Source organism: Lissotriton vulgaris, chromosome 3_1 (genome assembly GCF_964263255.1).
Source record: "Lissotriton vulgaris chromosome 3_1, aLisVul1.2, whole genome shotgun sequence".
NCBI lineage: Eukaryota > Metazoa > Chordata > Amphibia > Caudata > Salamandridae > Lissotriton > Lissotriton vulgaris.
The window spans coordinates 868,542,869-868,556,364 of NC_141689.1; the positions used below are offsets into that span (position 1 = coordinate 868,542,869).

Below are 13,496 nucleotides of genomic sequence, written 5' to 3' on the forward strand. Positions count from 1 at the left end.
CTGGAGGGGATGCTTTTATGAATGTACACCCCTCACCCCTGTGAATAAGTACTGTAGCTAGAAAAATATCTGTGAGATCCCAAGGTTTTTGTAAATCCGGGGGAGTCCTGTGGAGGGAGCTGTGTCTCCTGCAAGAAAGTAATTTTTGACCGATGTCTATTGAGATAAGCCAATACTTGCTTGCTTTTGCGGTGTTTATTTAAGCCTCTGACGTTCCAAGCCAGAAATGTTATCTCAGCAAAAGAAGATCGCCCTTTTGAAGTCACAGTTGTAATGGAATATGTATGATTTGCATAATAAAACAGCGAGAGTAATTCATTCCAGGCATTTGTTAAGTGCAAAAACAAAAGACAACAACAATCTACAAGTAAAATGAATACCAAACTGCTAGGTAGATCCCGAATAAACCAACAAGCAAATAAAAAACACACAAATTATGGTATGGTATTCACAAGAGTGGACAACTCTACGAAACGGAGCCCACAAGAATAAACATCTGATGTGATACATTATATGGCTACAGGCATATGTGTGATTGTCCTGTCTAAGACATTACTGTGAAGGTGAGTGTAAGAGACTGCTCAGCAGATGATCATCCAAGAATAACACTATTTAGAAACGGAGTACAAGCATCTCAGCCAGGGGGAAAAGGCCCACACTCTGCAAGTCCTGCAAATCTGCCAAGACACGATATGGAGTGGATAGCGGCGAACGGGCACTGCTAGATGGAAGGTCCTTACAGAAGGAAAGTTATTCAGCTGGGGAATCAAAGAACCTATCCTTTAAGTCTACATCCACCCAGAGCCAAGCAGGGTATAACATACCATATTTGAAGCCTTTTGTGCACAGGAGAGGTTTGACATCTTGATATAAGGATCTGGCAGATACTGTAATGGGCCCCACTCGTGAGCAAGACGGAGCACTGTATCTCTGGCCCCAAAGTTCAACAGGCAGACTTTCGTTCTTAGCAGCAACTGCTTTGAGAAGTCATTCCACCTTATCCAGACATTTATTAAGGAAGGTAGTGCTATCCTCCAGGCCTGCGATACGCTCCTCCGCCCCATAAAGTGAGTGCTGTGATGTTCAATTCCTTCTCCCATGCGATCTAGGCGGCTGGTTAATGTTTTGAAATAGCATCTGTTGAGTAGAATCCAGCCCGCAACTCTGCCATGATGGCATTTGTCCTTGTTAATTGCTTCACAGCTCCATGATCAGACACTTGCTCCTAGGAGTCTTACATGATCTTCGCTTTATCAGACTGTTTGTCTCTCTCAAATGGGAGCTTACATTGTTTAGGATCCCCCCTCCCCATGGTGGCAATAGGGGATGATTAGCAGAGGCTTTTGCAGAGGAGGAGGTGTACAGGCCCAGTTCGAGGCACTGGATTGAAGCGCCCCACACACAGCAGTTCATCGTGGTCAAAAAAGGGGCACCACGAAGGCACTGGCTGGCAAAGTGCGTTAGAGTGGGAGTGATCCAGCACGTGTGGCGCATTGTCCCCCAAGGAGCCTCTAATGCAGTTCAGGAATGTAGGTACGTGGACCAGGGAGACGGGTCTGGTAGGCAGAGGTTTGTTTTATTGTCCGGTGATGCAGGGGTTTTAATGTGTGGAAGCTGGGCCAGTATGCTCCCAACAAGCAGGGCCCAGAGTGGCGAGTACGATGTGGCTAGAAGCGCTCCAGCACAGCTGGGGGCTCACCCCCCCCCCCCACCGCGCCCCCAGAGGGGAAACAGCAATGCCCAGCGCAGGGTATCCAGACCCCCGAGAGAAGCAGGGGTCTTAGGGCGGTAGCACACTAGAGCTGCAGGCAACGCACAGGCAGCAAGTGGTGGCCCGACCAAGGCCGCAGGATAATATAGCCTGGGATCTCCTAAAGGTATGGAGAAACTCACCCGCAGCCCTGAACTTGAACCCCCGTCGCACCCTACTACAGGGCGAAGGATGTCTCTGACGGGGGGGAAACCTCACTGTGTCTCCTCGCTGCACGGTCGCTAATGGAAAGCCATGGCGCCACCCAGCCCAGTCTCAGCTAGGCCACCCCGGAAGCGAGGCTGGTCAGTGTTCGGTCTCAGCAGCGCTGGATCAGGAGCCCAAAAACACAGACAACATCAAGGACCACCTACCTGATGCGATTTGTGATGCAGTGGCAGGCCCAGCAGGGCTCGACAGCCCAATCCTCAGGTTCACCCGGGCTCCTGTTGCTGCTGGACCTCCGAGGAAGGCCGGGTCGGCTTCGCGCATCAGGATGTGGCTGTCTCCGCTCACTAAATCAAACAAGCGGGGGGAGGAAGGGGTGGGGGCCGAGAGCTGCAGCAGAGGGAGGGGGGAGGGGGAAGAGGCGAGAGCACAACGGAGGAGGGCAGAGGGAGGGGGGAGGCGAGCGGATTCGAGCAGCTGCTAAAAGCAGCAGGGAAGGGAGGCGAGCAACTACGAAAACACGACCACGTCTCTCCGAGGCAAGGAGACAATGCCTCGGAGAAACGCACGGCCATTTTCGAATTCGGGGGCGTGTTTTTGCGCCCTGAGTGACAGACGACGTCACAGGGCTAAAGAATGCAAAAAATCACGCCCCCGAATCCGAAAAAGACGGAGCTTCTTTGGATGGACGGCTCTCTCCTTCAATGGCTGGCCTCCTTTTAGGAAGCCAGCCAATGGAGAACGAGCAAAAAGAGGGAGGGATAAATGCAGCACTCTAAGAATCATTAGATCTCCGACATCCGGTTTCTGCCTTACGGCAGAACCGATAGTCCTCGACCTAAAAAGCGTGGGAAAAGGATTCCTCATGGAAAAACAACAACTGACTAAGAAGGAAAATGGATCATAACAGCAAAGTGTGCAAAAGCCAAGCAATGGAAATGCACACTTTCCGCTGTTGGTATGGGTATCAGATAAAAGCTTTATTAGCATGAATATCAGTGGAGAAACATATTAAAAGGAAAAATCTATATCTATACTACTATTATAAAGAGAGAACTGTGTCCTTTGAGCCAGGTAAATCCGAAAAGTACACAACCAATCGCAACACACAATACAGCGTTGGAAAGGGGGGTCCTGTAGATGGACATAGGCTATAAAAAAAAAAAATTTTAACCCCTTCAATGCGGCCGCTTTTTTTCCCGTGTGCGGCCGCCGGCCGAACACGGGCGGGCCATGACGAACCCCAGCCGTCATCAGCACACGAGCACCGTAGTGCATGACGGCTGGGGTTAGCACCAGCATGGAAGGGGCTAAAGTTATTTAAAAAATAAACAATAAAAAAAAAAGTAGTCCCTAAGAAGTAGCGCCGGCCGTGTGAGCAAACAACGTGGACGTGCGTGCTGACATCATCTAGCGCGGGGAGGAGCGGCGGACAGCAGCGGTGAAGTGGGGCTGAGATAGATGAAGCGCGGGGAGGAGCGGAACGTGTGCGGCTGACTGAAGCAATGGGAGGAGGCGGAACGAGGAGCGGTAAAGTCGGGCTGATGTAGGTGCGGAACTTGTGCGGCTGACTGAAGCAATGGGAGGAGGCGGAACGAGGAGCGGTGAAGTCGGGCTGAGGTAGGTGAAGCGCGGGAGCGCTGGGAGGATGCGTAACGTGCGGCTCAGTGAAGTGCTGGGAGTAGTCGGAACGTGTGCGGCTAAGTGCAGCGCGGGGAGGAGTGGCTTGTTAGCGCGGGAGGAGCGGTGAACTGTATGCAGATGATTGGGGGCCACGAAGGTGGCTGATTGGGGGCCCTGAAGGTGGCGGTTGCGCTCCAGGGGACCCCTGGACAACGTCGGGACGGGCTGCGGCCCTGAAGCACCCTTTTGCTCCCGGACAACGTCGAGACGAGCTGCTAGCATGGTATAAAGGGACACGGAACCGGGTGCCCCCCCCCCCATGTATATTTTGCTCAGAAGGCAACCTACTTATGATGCAAAGGACAAGGGAAGTTCATACACCTTGCGTTTACAATGACAATAATGTTTAACAATCTTTGAGGACAAAAGCAGTGCAATTTTCTTCTCAAAACCCTATGGCAGACTGCACAGCAAAGAGGAGACATAGCATAATCCCCAGGGCAGCAAATATAGCAATGTAGCAGTGCACTTAACCGCCACAGCTCAGGATGGCTGCCAGTGGCCATATGTTTGTGTAACTTGGAGTAACACACACGATGAGCAAACAAGGGCAATATTCAGCAGTGAACGCCTTTTTTACGCAATTGTCAATGCCTTACATATTATGTACTGAAAAACAAATAGTGTTTTTTATATGTCACCTATTGTCAGCCCTGCCCTCATGGCCCTGTAAATAGCGGTCTCACAATTACCCAACTCAGTGGTGCTCGTTTTTTCAGCCCGAGGAGGATGAAATGCAGAGTGTGTGTCAACCTCCAGAGATGTAATCCTTTGATTTACAGATTGTGCCAACATTTTTGCCCCATAAGCTTTAACACGGCGAGTTATCCACCCTGCGTTAACCTATTTTTTATGTGGATTTTAGCAAAGCCCTGTACTTCCGCGTCATGTGTAAGGAACATAAGACAAGGGCACACTGAACAAAGTGTGTTGATCACTCAGACTAGCCAGGCAAGATTAGTCAGAACCTCCGGAAAGGCAACCACTTCGAACCAAAACTAAAACGTGGTCCAAGAGCTTCCAGTGCACCGAGGCCCAAAGCTGAAGGTCCTCTTCGCCGTCTACAAAGCCTAACTGTGGAAATGCCAGGAATACTTGCGCTCTCCACTCTGCACTATGGACCAACCAGGAGTCTTTGCTTAACGGCTACACCGCGTCACCCAATGAAGATTCAAGTAGATGAAACATAGAAGCAGATCTTGGCAGTGAAGCACAGGCAGTTGTGGAATCCCATGAACCAAAAAGTGGGGCGCAAACCAAACTATGCCAGCTTCAGAAAACAATGTGAAATACAACTTTTCAAACTCACCCACAACAGACCTCTACACAGGAAAGGGAACTCCACTGAAAAACTGGGCGAGGTTTCACTTCACAGATTTGACTCAACTCTGCCAACATTAACAACCAAAAGCATACTCTCTGCGCAAGACTTCAGCGCTCTGAAGAAACCCAAAAGGGACATACAGCACTTTATAAAAGTCCCAGATAAATAAGACTAGATGTGCTTTTAACGTTAAGAGAGAATTTTTCATCTAAAATAATGTGTAATCTCAGAAGTAGATACTTGGCTTAAAATTAGATATTGAGCGATAGGGTTCTCATCATCGCTTATAAAACTGCACAGCGCAGAGACATATGATATCACTTATCACTTTGTGGATGATCCAAAGAGATCAGATTGCTGTTTTGAGGTCTAGCTGATAATTTTAGGTATTTGCTTTGATGTTCATCACACAGTTGGCTGGAAACTACTGAGCGTTTCTGGGAAAGTTCACTCCAGCAACTCTTTACCATCATGCCAGGACATATAATCAGCCACATTCTAACTATTTAGGAAACCTTTTGGAAAAAAAATGAAACACCTGCAAAATATGATGAACAAATTACTTGGTTTCCAGTCTAAATGCATGTGCGGAGCAAAAGACCAGAGAGAAAAACAATCAAGATTATCTTAATTACACAATCTTTGTCAGCCGACAAGATATAGCATGGCGTCAGTTAAGCATTTTCACATTCAAATGAATATTTTTTCCGAAAACTTGTAGTTTCATACTCTCTTACTATGTGGACAATATCGTTGTACATTGTTCTTGACTGCTTACATCTGGGGCACATCTATGTGAGTGCCCAAGGGTTGCTATGCATTTCCGTGTTCTTTCCTGCAGAAAGTTGGCGTCATTCTGCTCAAGGCTGCATCCTTTTCAAAGTCAGTTTTCAGCCATCTCTCCATGGATGAAGACTGGGCCTCTTCTAGAGCAAGACAAGACTGGGTGCTGGCTTGCCCTTACAGACTAGCATTGCACCTGGAAAGGTGCTGGATGAGAACAGAGGCCTCCTCTGAAACATACGTGCTGAGCCTTCTTTAACTGGCCATGATTGAAATTGCATCTGTGCAAACACGCTTGTTTACAGTGACATCCTACACAGAATCTCCTCAGAGCAGTCCTACAACATAGCCCTGGGCTGAATCTTTTACAATTGGGTATGCCCAAAGATTAGAACTGCCTGTAGCAAATCATTCAAATTATGTAGGCCCATCATTAGGATCTGTGAGCATGGGTTTTAAAGGTTGTGTCTAATGCAACGTAACCCCAAGCCATCTCTGATCCTTCCCACTCTTCCTCAATCTTTTTTCTCTGGTTTCTTCCCTGCAGCAGGAGCACCAACAACAACTTTAGTAGGACCCGCACAATGCGGCCAGAGCTCCAAAGACGGGAACACTGGCAAATTTACCATAGCGATAGGCAATGGCTTGGTGGATATATTTTGGTGCTCAGTTCACTGACCAAGTCATTGATGAGTCTGTTACCAAATTCGATTCCAGTACTATCAATGCTTTTCTTCAGATCTTGTGAGTTAGAACAGCCATTGCCCAAATCAGACAGAAGATAACATTCCAAGAGTGTAGTTGTCCACTGTGACACTCTGGTGGGGAAAAGGCTAACAATATCATACTTTCCTAACTCATAAGAACCCACATATTATGCGCCTCTGTGATTTTCAGACCGCCTCTCGCTCTAATGCCTACGTGCAGAGCAAGCCTATCCTTCCAGACCTTGATTCTCCTGTCCAGGGATTATCTAAGACACCGGACACTAGGAAGGCCCCTGCTCAGGGGACAGGCGAGCAACATTCCGAGGGGTTGCCCAGTCTCATTCCAAGCACGCGTCTATATCCCTGCAGGACTCTCTAAAGCCCGGAGGTACCAAACCGTGGAGTTTCGACTCAGATCACTCCTCAATAAGAACCAAAAAAATGTGAATGGCATGATGTCTGGATGATGCAGGGCTCTGCCTGAGGTCTAATGGAAATGCTATCTACTTGAATACACCGCACAGGTCTGGCGATCAAGCCCTTGCCTTCACCTTGGCCTGCAAGATAAAAAGCTGAAGATAAATAGCCCTTGCTTGAGGTCACATGTTTGCTGTACAAAGTACTGCTCAGAGGCAGGCTGTGTCCTAGGCAGCAGGAAATGATAACTGGCCGGACTCTTTTAGGGGTCATTAAAATCCTGAGCTTCGCTGGTATTAAATGGCAGTCCCCCCGCCTTTGATCCGGCCTTTGAAGCCATAGCTGTCCAGCATCTAAACCAATGCGAACTGATATAAATGTAGAGGTCTGTGCGCTAATTGCAATAATCCAATATTCGGAAGCCTGCCGAAACAACTGCGCGCAGTCTGTAGTCGGAGCGCAGCAGTCTCTGGGAGGCGGCGCCACCATTGCTAGGCCTATACTCTCCAAAATTAACGCCTCTGTTCTGAAGGTCTTAAAAGGCACATTTGAATTTATGAGGGCTCTAAAATGCTGTACAATATCCTAGCGGCCCTTCTAATCTAGCAATAATGAGGCAGATTTCTTGCCCTCTCAATCTTAATGACTGCCATAAAAATCCGATCTTATTATGATCCAGAGGACAAGGGCCTACTGTGGCGCCTGTGCCAGAATTGAATACATACAAACCATTAAAAAATGCATTTGTTTTTCCAGACGATAAATATCGCTTCCTGCCTTCATGTACAGAAATCCGCCAATATTCTGTGCTGTGGGTCACAAATATATTTCCCTGCAGCGATCATGCAGACCAAGGTTAACAATTAAAATCCTTCTCTGTAACAGTACTGGGTTTAGTAATTTTATTTTTTTTAATATGCGATTATGCCGATTTATAGTTTAATTAATTGGTCTTTAGTTGGCACACCTCTACCAAAGATGGGACCAGAAAGTATTGATTTTACGAAAACTAAAAATATTAGATTAAAATAAACAATTCATTCAATTTTAGACAAAATATTTTCAAAATCTAAAAAGTATAAAAGCCACGCTGCATGCAATACGTGCAAACAGTTGCAGGCATTTTTTAAACTGCAGAGAGAAAATAAACACAAGAGATTTTAAATCATGTTTATGTAGAAACCACATATTAAGAAACCCCCTAGGCCTTTTGGTGGCATAAAGGGGGTTGCCAGAAATTCTAAACCACGAGCTGAGGGACAACAGATTTCAAAATCTCACCAAACCCCTGAAACACTAACATTGGAGTTACACACTACCGGAAACATATGTTATATTACATGCAAAACAAAGTAGGCGTCAAACTGATCGATTCCAGCACTACCACAATCACAAGGAATCATGAAAAACAATGAATGGGTATGACATCATTGCCATGGACTACGAGTTTTAATACCACTTCTGCTTGTAGACATTCACTCCGGTCTCTCTGTCGTGCTCTATGACACTCAAGGTCTCTTGCACATATCCTCCAAGGCTCCCTAAATGCAAACATGTACAGGAGGCACATTGGGCATATTCACATGCGCTTCTTTCACTGCCATTCAATCTCTACAGGAAAAGGTCCTGCCTTGACCAGCTCTGGCATTAATGGAATGTAAGCATTCCAAGCTACTGCTGTTCAACATCTCAGGGCGCTTGTGATGAGGTACCTCTGCATCCTGCTCACGGAGGCCGTACACTCTCTCCAGGCGCTGTAGGCTTCTGGCACAAAATGTCCTCTCCTCCAGCAGACACTCCAGAAGAAGGACCAGCTGGTCTGGGAGAAGCTGCAAACAAGACACGGGCGGTTAGATGGGTTGGTTGCACAAGATGGCATGTTCTCACAAAAGGCCTGTGTAATTATAGCATGAGTTTACATTACACCAGACGTTCCTGGGCCACCTCTACAAACCCTTGAGTGTTTACGCTGCGGGCATGTTGCAAGAATCTCCTCAAGCTCTAATTAAGACCCCTTATTCCTGGTTCTTTTATTTATCTCCACATTTAGCACAGATCAAACACAGTTTACCCTGATGAACCATTACCATGGCGGATTAGAGACCATGGCTATGGAACACACATGTTACGGGATGAGTCAGTGACTGAGGGGTGCAGGCGCAGAGCGGGGTGCACTTTGGTAGGCGACGGAGGGTAAGATAGTCAGTTGACTCAGTGGGAAAGCCACCCACATACTAAACACTCGGGTGAGCAATTAAGTCCATATGATGAGAATAAAAGAGGGAAGCAAGATGGAGGCGGAAAGCAAAAGAGAAGCGGGCGGTCAGAGGGAAGCCGCTCCTACAACGTCTGGTCATTAAAAGGTTCCAGAGCGCTGGCCTGGGAGACCGCATCCCAATGTTAAAGAGGAAACGCGGCCTAAGGTGATCTGCAAGAGGCATATGGCACCTAAGAAATCACCAATAAATATATGCACTGAAACTCACACCAGAACAATAAACAATGACTGACAGCTGCACACAAAGCCACTGCAAAAACATCTGACAATAGAAGGGCTTCTCAATCGCCATTTTAGCTCGAAAATGAAGAAACAGGCTACTAGGAAGGTGCATGAGAACATGGACGCGAGCATAGGGTGTGGGTTGGTATTAATGAGGTGAATATACGATGCCATATATCATACATGAACTCATCTATGGAGCAGAGTAGTAAAGAGGGACACTGGTAGGACTTTTAATACATTAATATCTGCCTAAAGGAGGGAACTCCAAAAATTGAAAAATGTAAATCCGACAATTTTAAAGGGCATTATACTCTAAGGGATATTTGTAATTTTTCTCAAACTAGTGTGGGGAATCAAAAGCTAGGTCAGGAATCATGAAGTGTGTTCCCCTTGCTCAGAGCAAGTTGACTGCGTGTTGCACCACATACCATCATAGGATGAGACAGACTAGAGTCCAAGGTCACAAGCCAAATGAAGCACAAAAATCAGCTTGAAAACTGGAAGCTTTTTTTTTCGTAGTTGCAAAGCTTCACTGGTCAGATATAATTAGGCAAGACGTCCTCCAGGGTCAGCCCTTCCAATAATCCCAGCTCCCTACCACCCACCGCCCCCTCTTTCCGGTTGGGACCTTTCCTCCCATCTTTTACAGCCAGGTGCAAGCTAACAGCGCAATAAACACTGCCTTCTTGTACAGAAAGAGTGCAGGATAATAAATATGCCTGAGGAGCAAGCAATCACATCATTAGGGGACCTTCGAAAGAGGGGTGGGGGCCAGGTAGACCCCTCCACCGGACACAATCAACAGGACACAAATCAAAACCTCGCGCAGCCGCCATTTTGTAAAGACCCTTCAGACAAACTGAACAGGCACAGCAGAGTAAGAAAGTCTTCTTGCTGCCAGCTTAACAATCCGAGGGTTGGCAGAAGTCGTTAACATAACACTAAACAGGGTCAAATTCACCTTCATTACAAAGCCTACAATTCACCCTTCTCTGCCCCGTCCTGCTTCCTTCAGTAGGTGTGTTTGAGGCACATAGCCAACTACCATCCATGTGCTGCCAGCATGGAAATATACTTTAAATTAGAATTTTTAAAAACAGGTTATATATATTTTTTTTAATTAATAAAAAGAAGATCTGCTTCAAGCTCCAAAGTGAAGATAGCCTCAAACGGCAGACGGGTGATATATTATAGGCAGTGCGCTCAAACTCGCCCATTTTGTGATTCTTAATTTCTGATCTTGCATCAAGAATCACATAATGAAGTTATTTGATATGAAACTTATTATGCCACCTATTGACATGCTCCGAACATGGTGGGACGTGCATACAAGCGTAGCCAGGGCAGATTACATAGTACAACGGCCAATAAAAACAGACTTTTGCTCCATATCCATTGCATAGGCCTTCATAAAAGTGGTGTTTCTTCCTGAAGAGGAAGGGTGTGGCTTGGTTGTGTTCCAGCAGGCTCCCCAGCTGGAAATGATTGATGCCTATAGATCTCGTCCCATGTCCAGTATGGAGTCTTATCGCCCTTGTCAAACCAATGTCTGTTTTGTGTAAGTACAGCAAAGGACCTGGCCATAATGAAGAAATTATACCCACACACCTTTTTGTAGAGTGCAATACCATGATTCATGTCTTATTTGTTAATAACTATTGCGCTAAACCAGTAGCGTGCTTTTGGGGGAAGGCTTATGCGCACACAAAGAATATGCATTCTACACTGTATGTCCCTCCCCAGCGAGTCGTGGTTGCAAGAGTTATGCTCTGTCGAATATTGTTATGGTGTCAAGGACAGATCTGAAGTGCTTAAAGAATAGGTAAAACATAGGGGGCTCAGTGCTGCTCCTGGGGGCATGGGCCCCCCTCACCACGCCTAAAAAGCACACCCATAAACAGCCAGCTAAATGAAGAGAGAAATCATGTTCTAGAGAACAACATGAAAGTAGATGGTCAACAACAAATGAACTACACATAATGCAACGGGTGGGGACACTCTAAATAACTTTACTGAGCAATGCCCAACTTTGTGTTGTCTTCTGCACCTCTGCCACCCTCTGGTGTGTTGGACCTCATAACAGAAATGTATTTATTTTGCGATAATTAAATCAGAATATAATAATAAATACATTTGAAGTTCATATGCAACAGGTTGAAGTGGTGTGCGTAGAATGAGAAGTAAAAAGTGGCTCCGATTTGATTTTTGCTAACTAAAATTATTATGAAAAAGGAGAAGTTACAATTTTATAGGCAAGTGCAAGACGCAAATTGCTAATTGTATTGCCTGTTGGCACGGGTGGGGACCCTGCTCTGACGTATTTTCCGCAGAACCTCGATAAGATGAAAAAATTGTAGAAACAATGCCTGATAAAAACGTTCCAACATTGGTATCCTCGAACAAAGGGAGGGTGTGTGAATGTACACCAAACGGCAAAGAAAGATGATGTAATCCTTTCCATAAGTAAATAATGCGATTGTATTATCTTGAGGAGGCGAGGATCGGCGTCAGAGCTCAGCACTTCATGATGCGGTTGGCCCCAGGCCTCTTTTTCTGCACTTAGGCCAACCCGTGCGTCACTCTGGACACTCGGGGCTTGCTGCTTGGCCTTAACTGGACTATCCATTAAAGATTTACAGTACTTCACTAAGGAGAACAAAGACGGAACAGCTGATTTAAACATTCTGTGTAGTTAATAGTCCTTGCAAACAAAGCAGGCTTTGGAATGTTTGCATGGTGACTAGCAGCGTGATATTAAACAAGTGACTTCCGGTTGAACACCCGGTACTTTGTGAGATTCATGTACCAGGAAAACACCCGAGTAGATAAATTCACAACTTATTATGAGTTCCCATCTCCAAGGTGAGGTTCCATTACCATCTTCACCCAGACTACCTTCACTAGTCTCGCGACATGACCTCAGAGTCCACAAAGCTAAACCAGGGACCGTGCAGTACATTATACACACGATAGCCGAGTGGGCTGAGTGCCTACTGAATATATTAGAGTAGAACCTTTAATGTATCGATCCTACTTGCAGAAGGGCCAACTCAGCCTTTCCTCTTTTCAAGGTTGTTAAAAGGAGCGCTAAGTGGTTGGGAATTCACATCTGAGACTGTAACTATGTGTTAGGAGAACTCTAAGATGTTCAACTTGTCAGCTCTCGTTGTTAGTAGCAGTGATATTATTTCACTCAAAATTATCTGCTGGCCCTATTGTAATGTAGATGACTATATTGAACAGCCAATTATTAACCTTCAGATTAACTAACAAAAGTTCCCCAGAAATTCTGTATCACTCGCTATCTTGAATGCAATGTACGAGATTTAAAAAAAACAGTTCTTTGGTTTTATTGGTGGTGTCGTTTTGCCATGGTACTGGAGATTCGTTTGCCCTTACGTTCTCTTGGTTGAAATGTAAAATGGTAAGAGCATCAAGAAAAAATATGGATGTTTCAAAAAACACTCTTGTATCCTGTATGGTTGGACGCATTCCTTTCTGTCTGGATAAAGTTACACAAGGAGACGCTGCGCGTGCTGGGAAGGACCCGGCGCCTTCATTGTTCATCGTGTGGGGGGGGTGCCCTCCGAGACCACTCGGGACAGCAGCGTGGCGAGCCAGGGGCGGGTCCGTCGAGATGCACTCACTGAATCGCCTGAAGAGAGTCCAGCCTCTGACCCGCGCACCGAGACCGACCCTGCTGCCCCTACCAAGGACCGGCTCTGTGCAGCACCCACCCCGCGACCCCGGCAGGGTTCGGATACTACCCTCGCTGAACTGCGAGAGAGAAAAGACACGGCGCCTAGCAGCGGCGAATTCGACAAGTGGGCGCTCTCTAACACACAACAAAGTGCGCATCCCTTCTACCACGATCTATTCTCGGCTAAAAACCAGGTGCCTCATGCACTATTATCATTTACTAAAGGCTCTGGGCACACAGTACAGTGCTTTACTTGTACAACAACTGCACGGGGGAAGACTTTACCCAGGTTAACATTATTCAAACCCAAACATGAACACATATCGACATGGTCCGGAGACAGCGCACGCTGGTGTGTGTTTTCAGCGCGTGTGTTGATCCAGTCGTACACCTCGTCACACCCTCGCGCCTACTACTTGGACAGATGTTGGGATCTCAACTCGCATCCAAGTTCGGATGAG

General features: G+C 46.5%; 1 protein-coding gene across 1 annotated transcript in view; it reads right to left on the minus strand.

The window, feature by feature from the left end:
- AOPEP (aminopeptidase O (putative)) overlaps positions 1–13,496 on the minus strand; it is a 1,575,581-nt gene that overhangs the window by 102,308 nt on the left and 1,459,777 nt on the right. Inside the window, exon 14 of the mRNA XM_086961188.1 lies at positions 8,545–8,661. Coding sequence (XP_086817314.1) covers positions 8,545–8,661 — 117 coding nt within the window. The remainder of the gene's footprint in view (positions 1–8,544; positions 8,662–13,496) is intronic.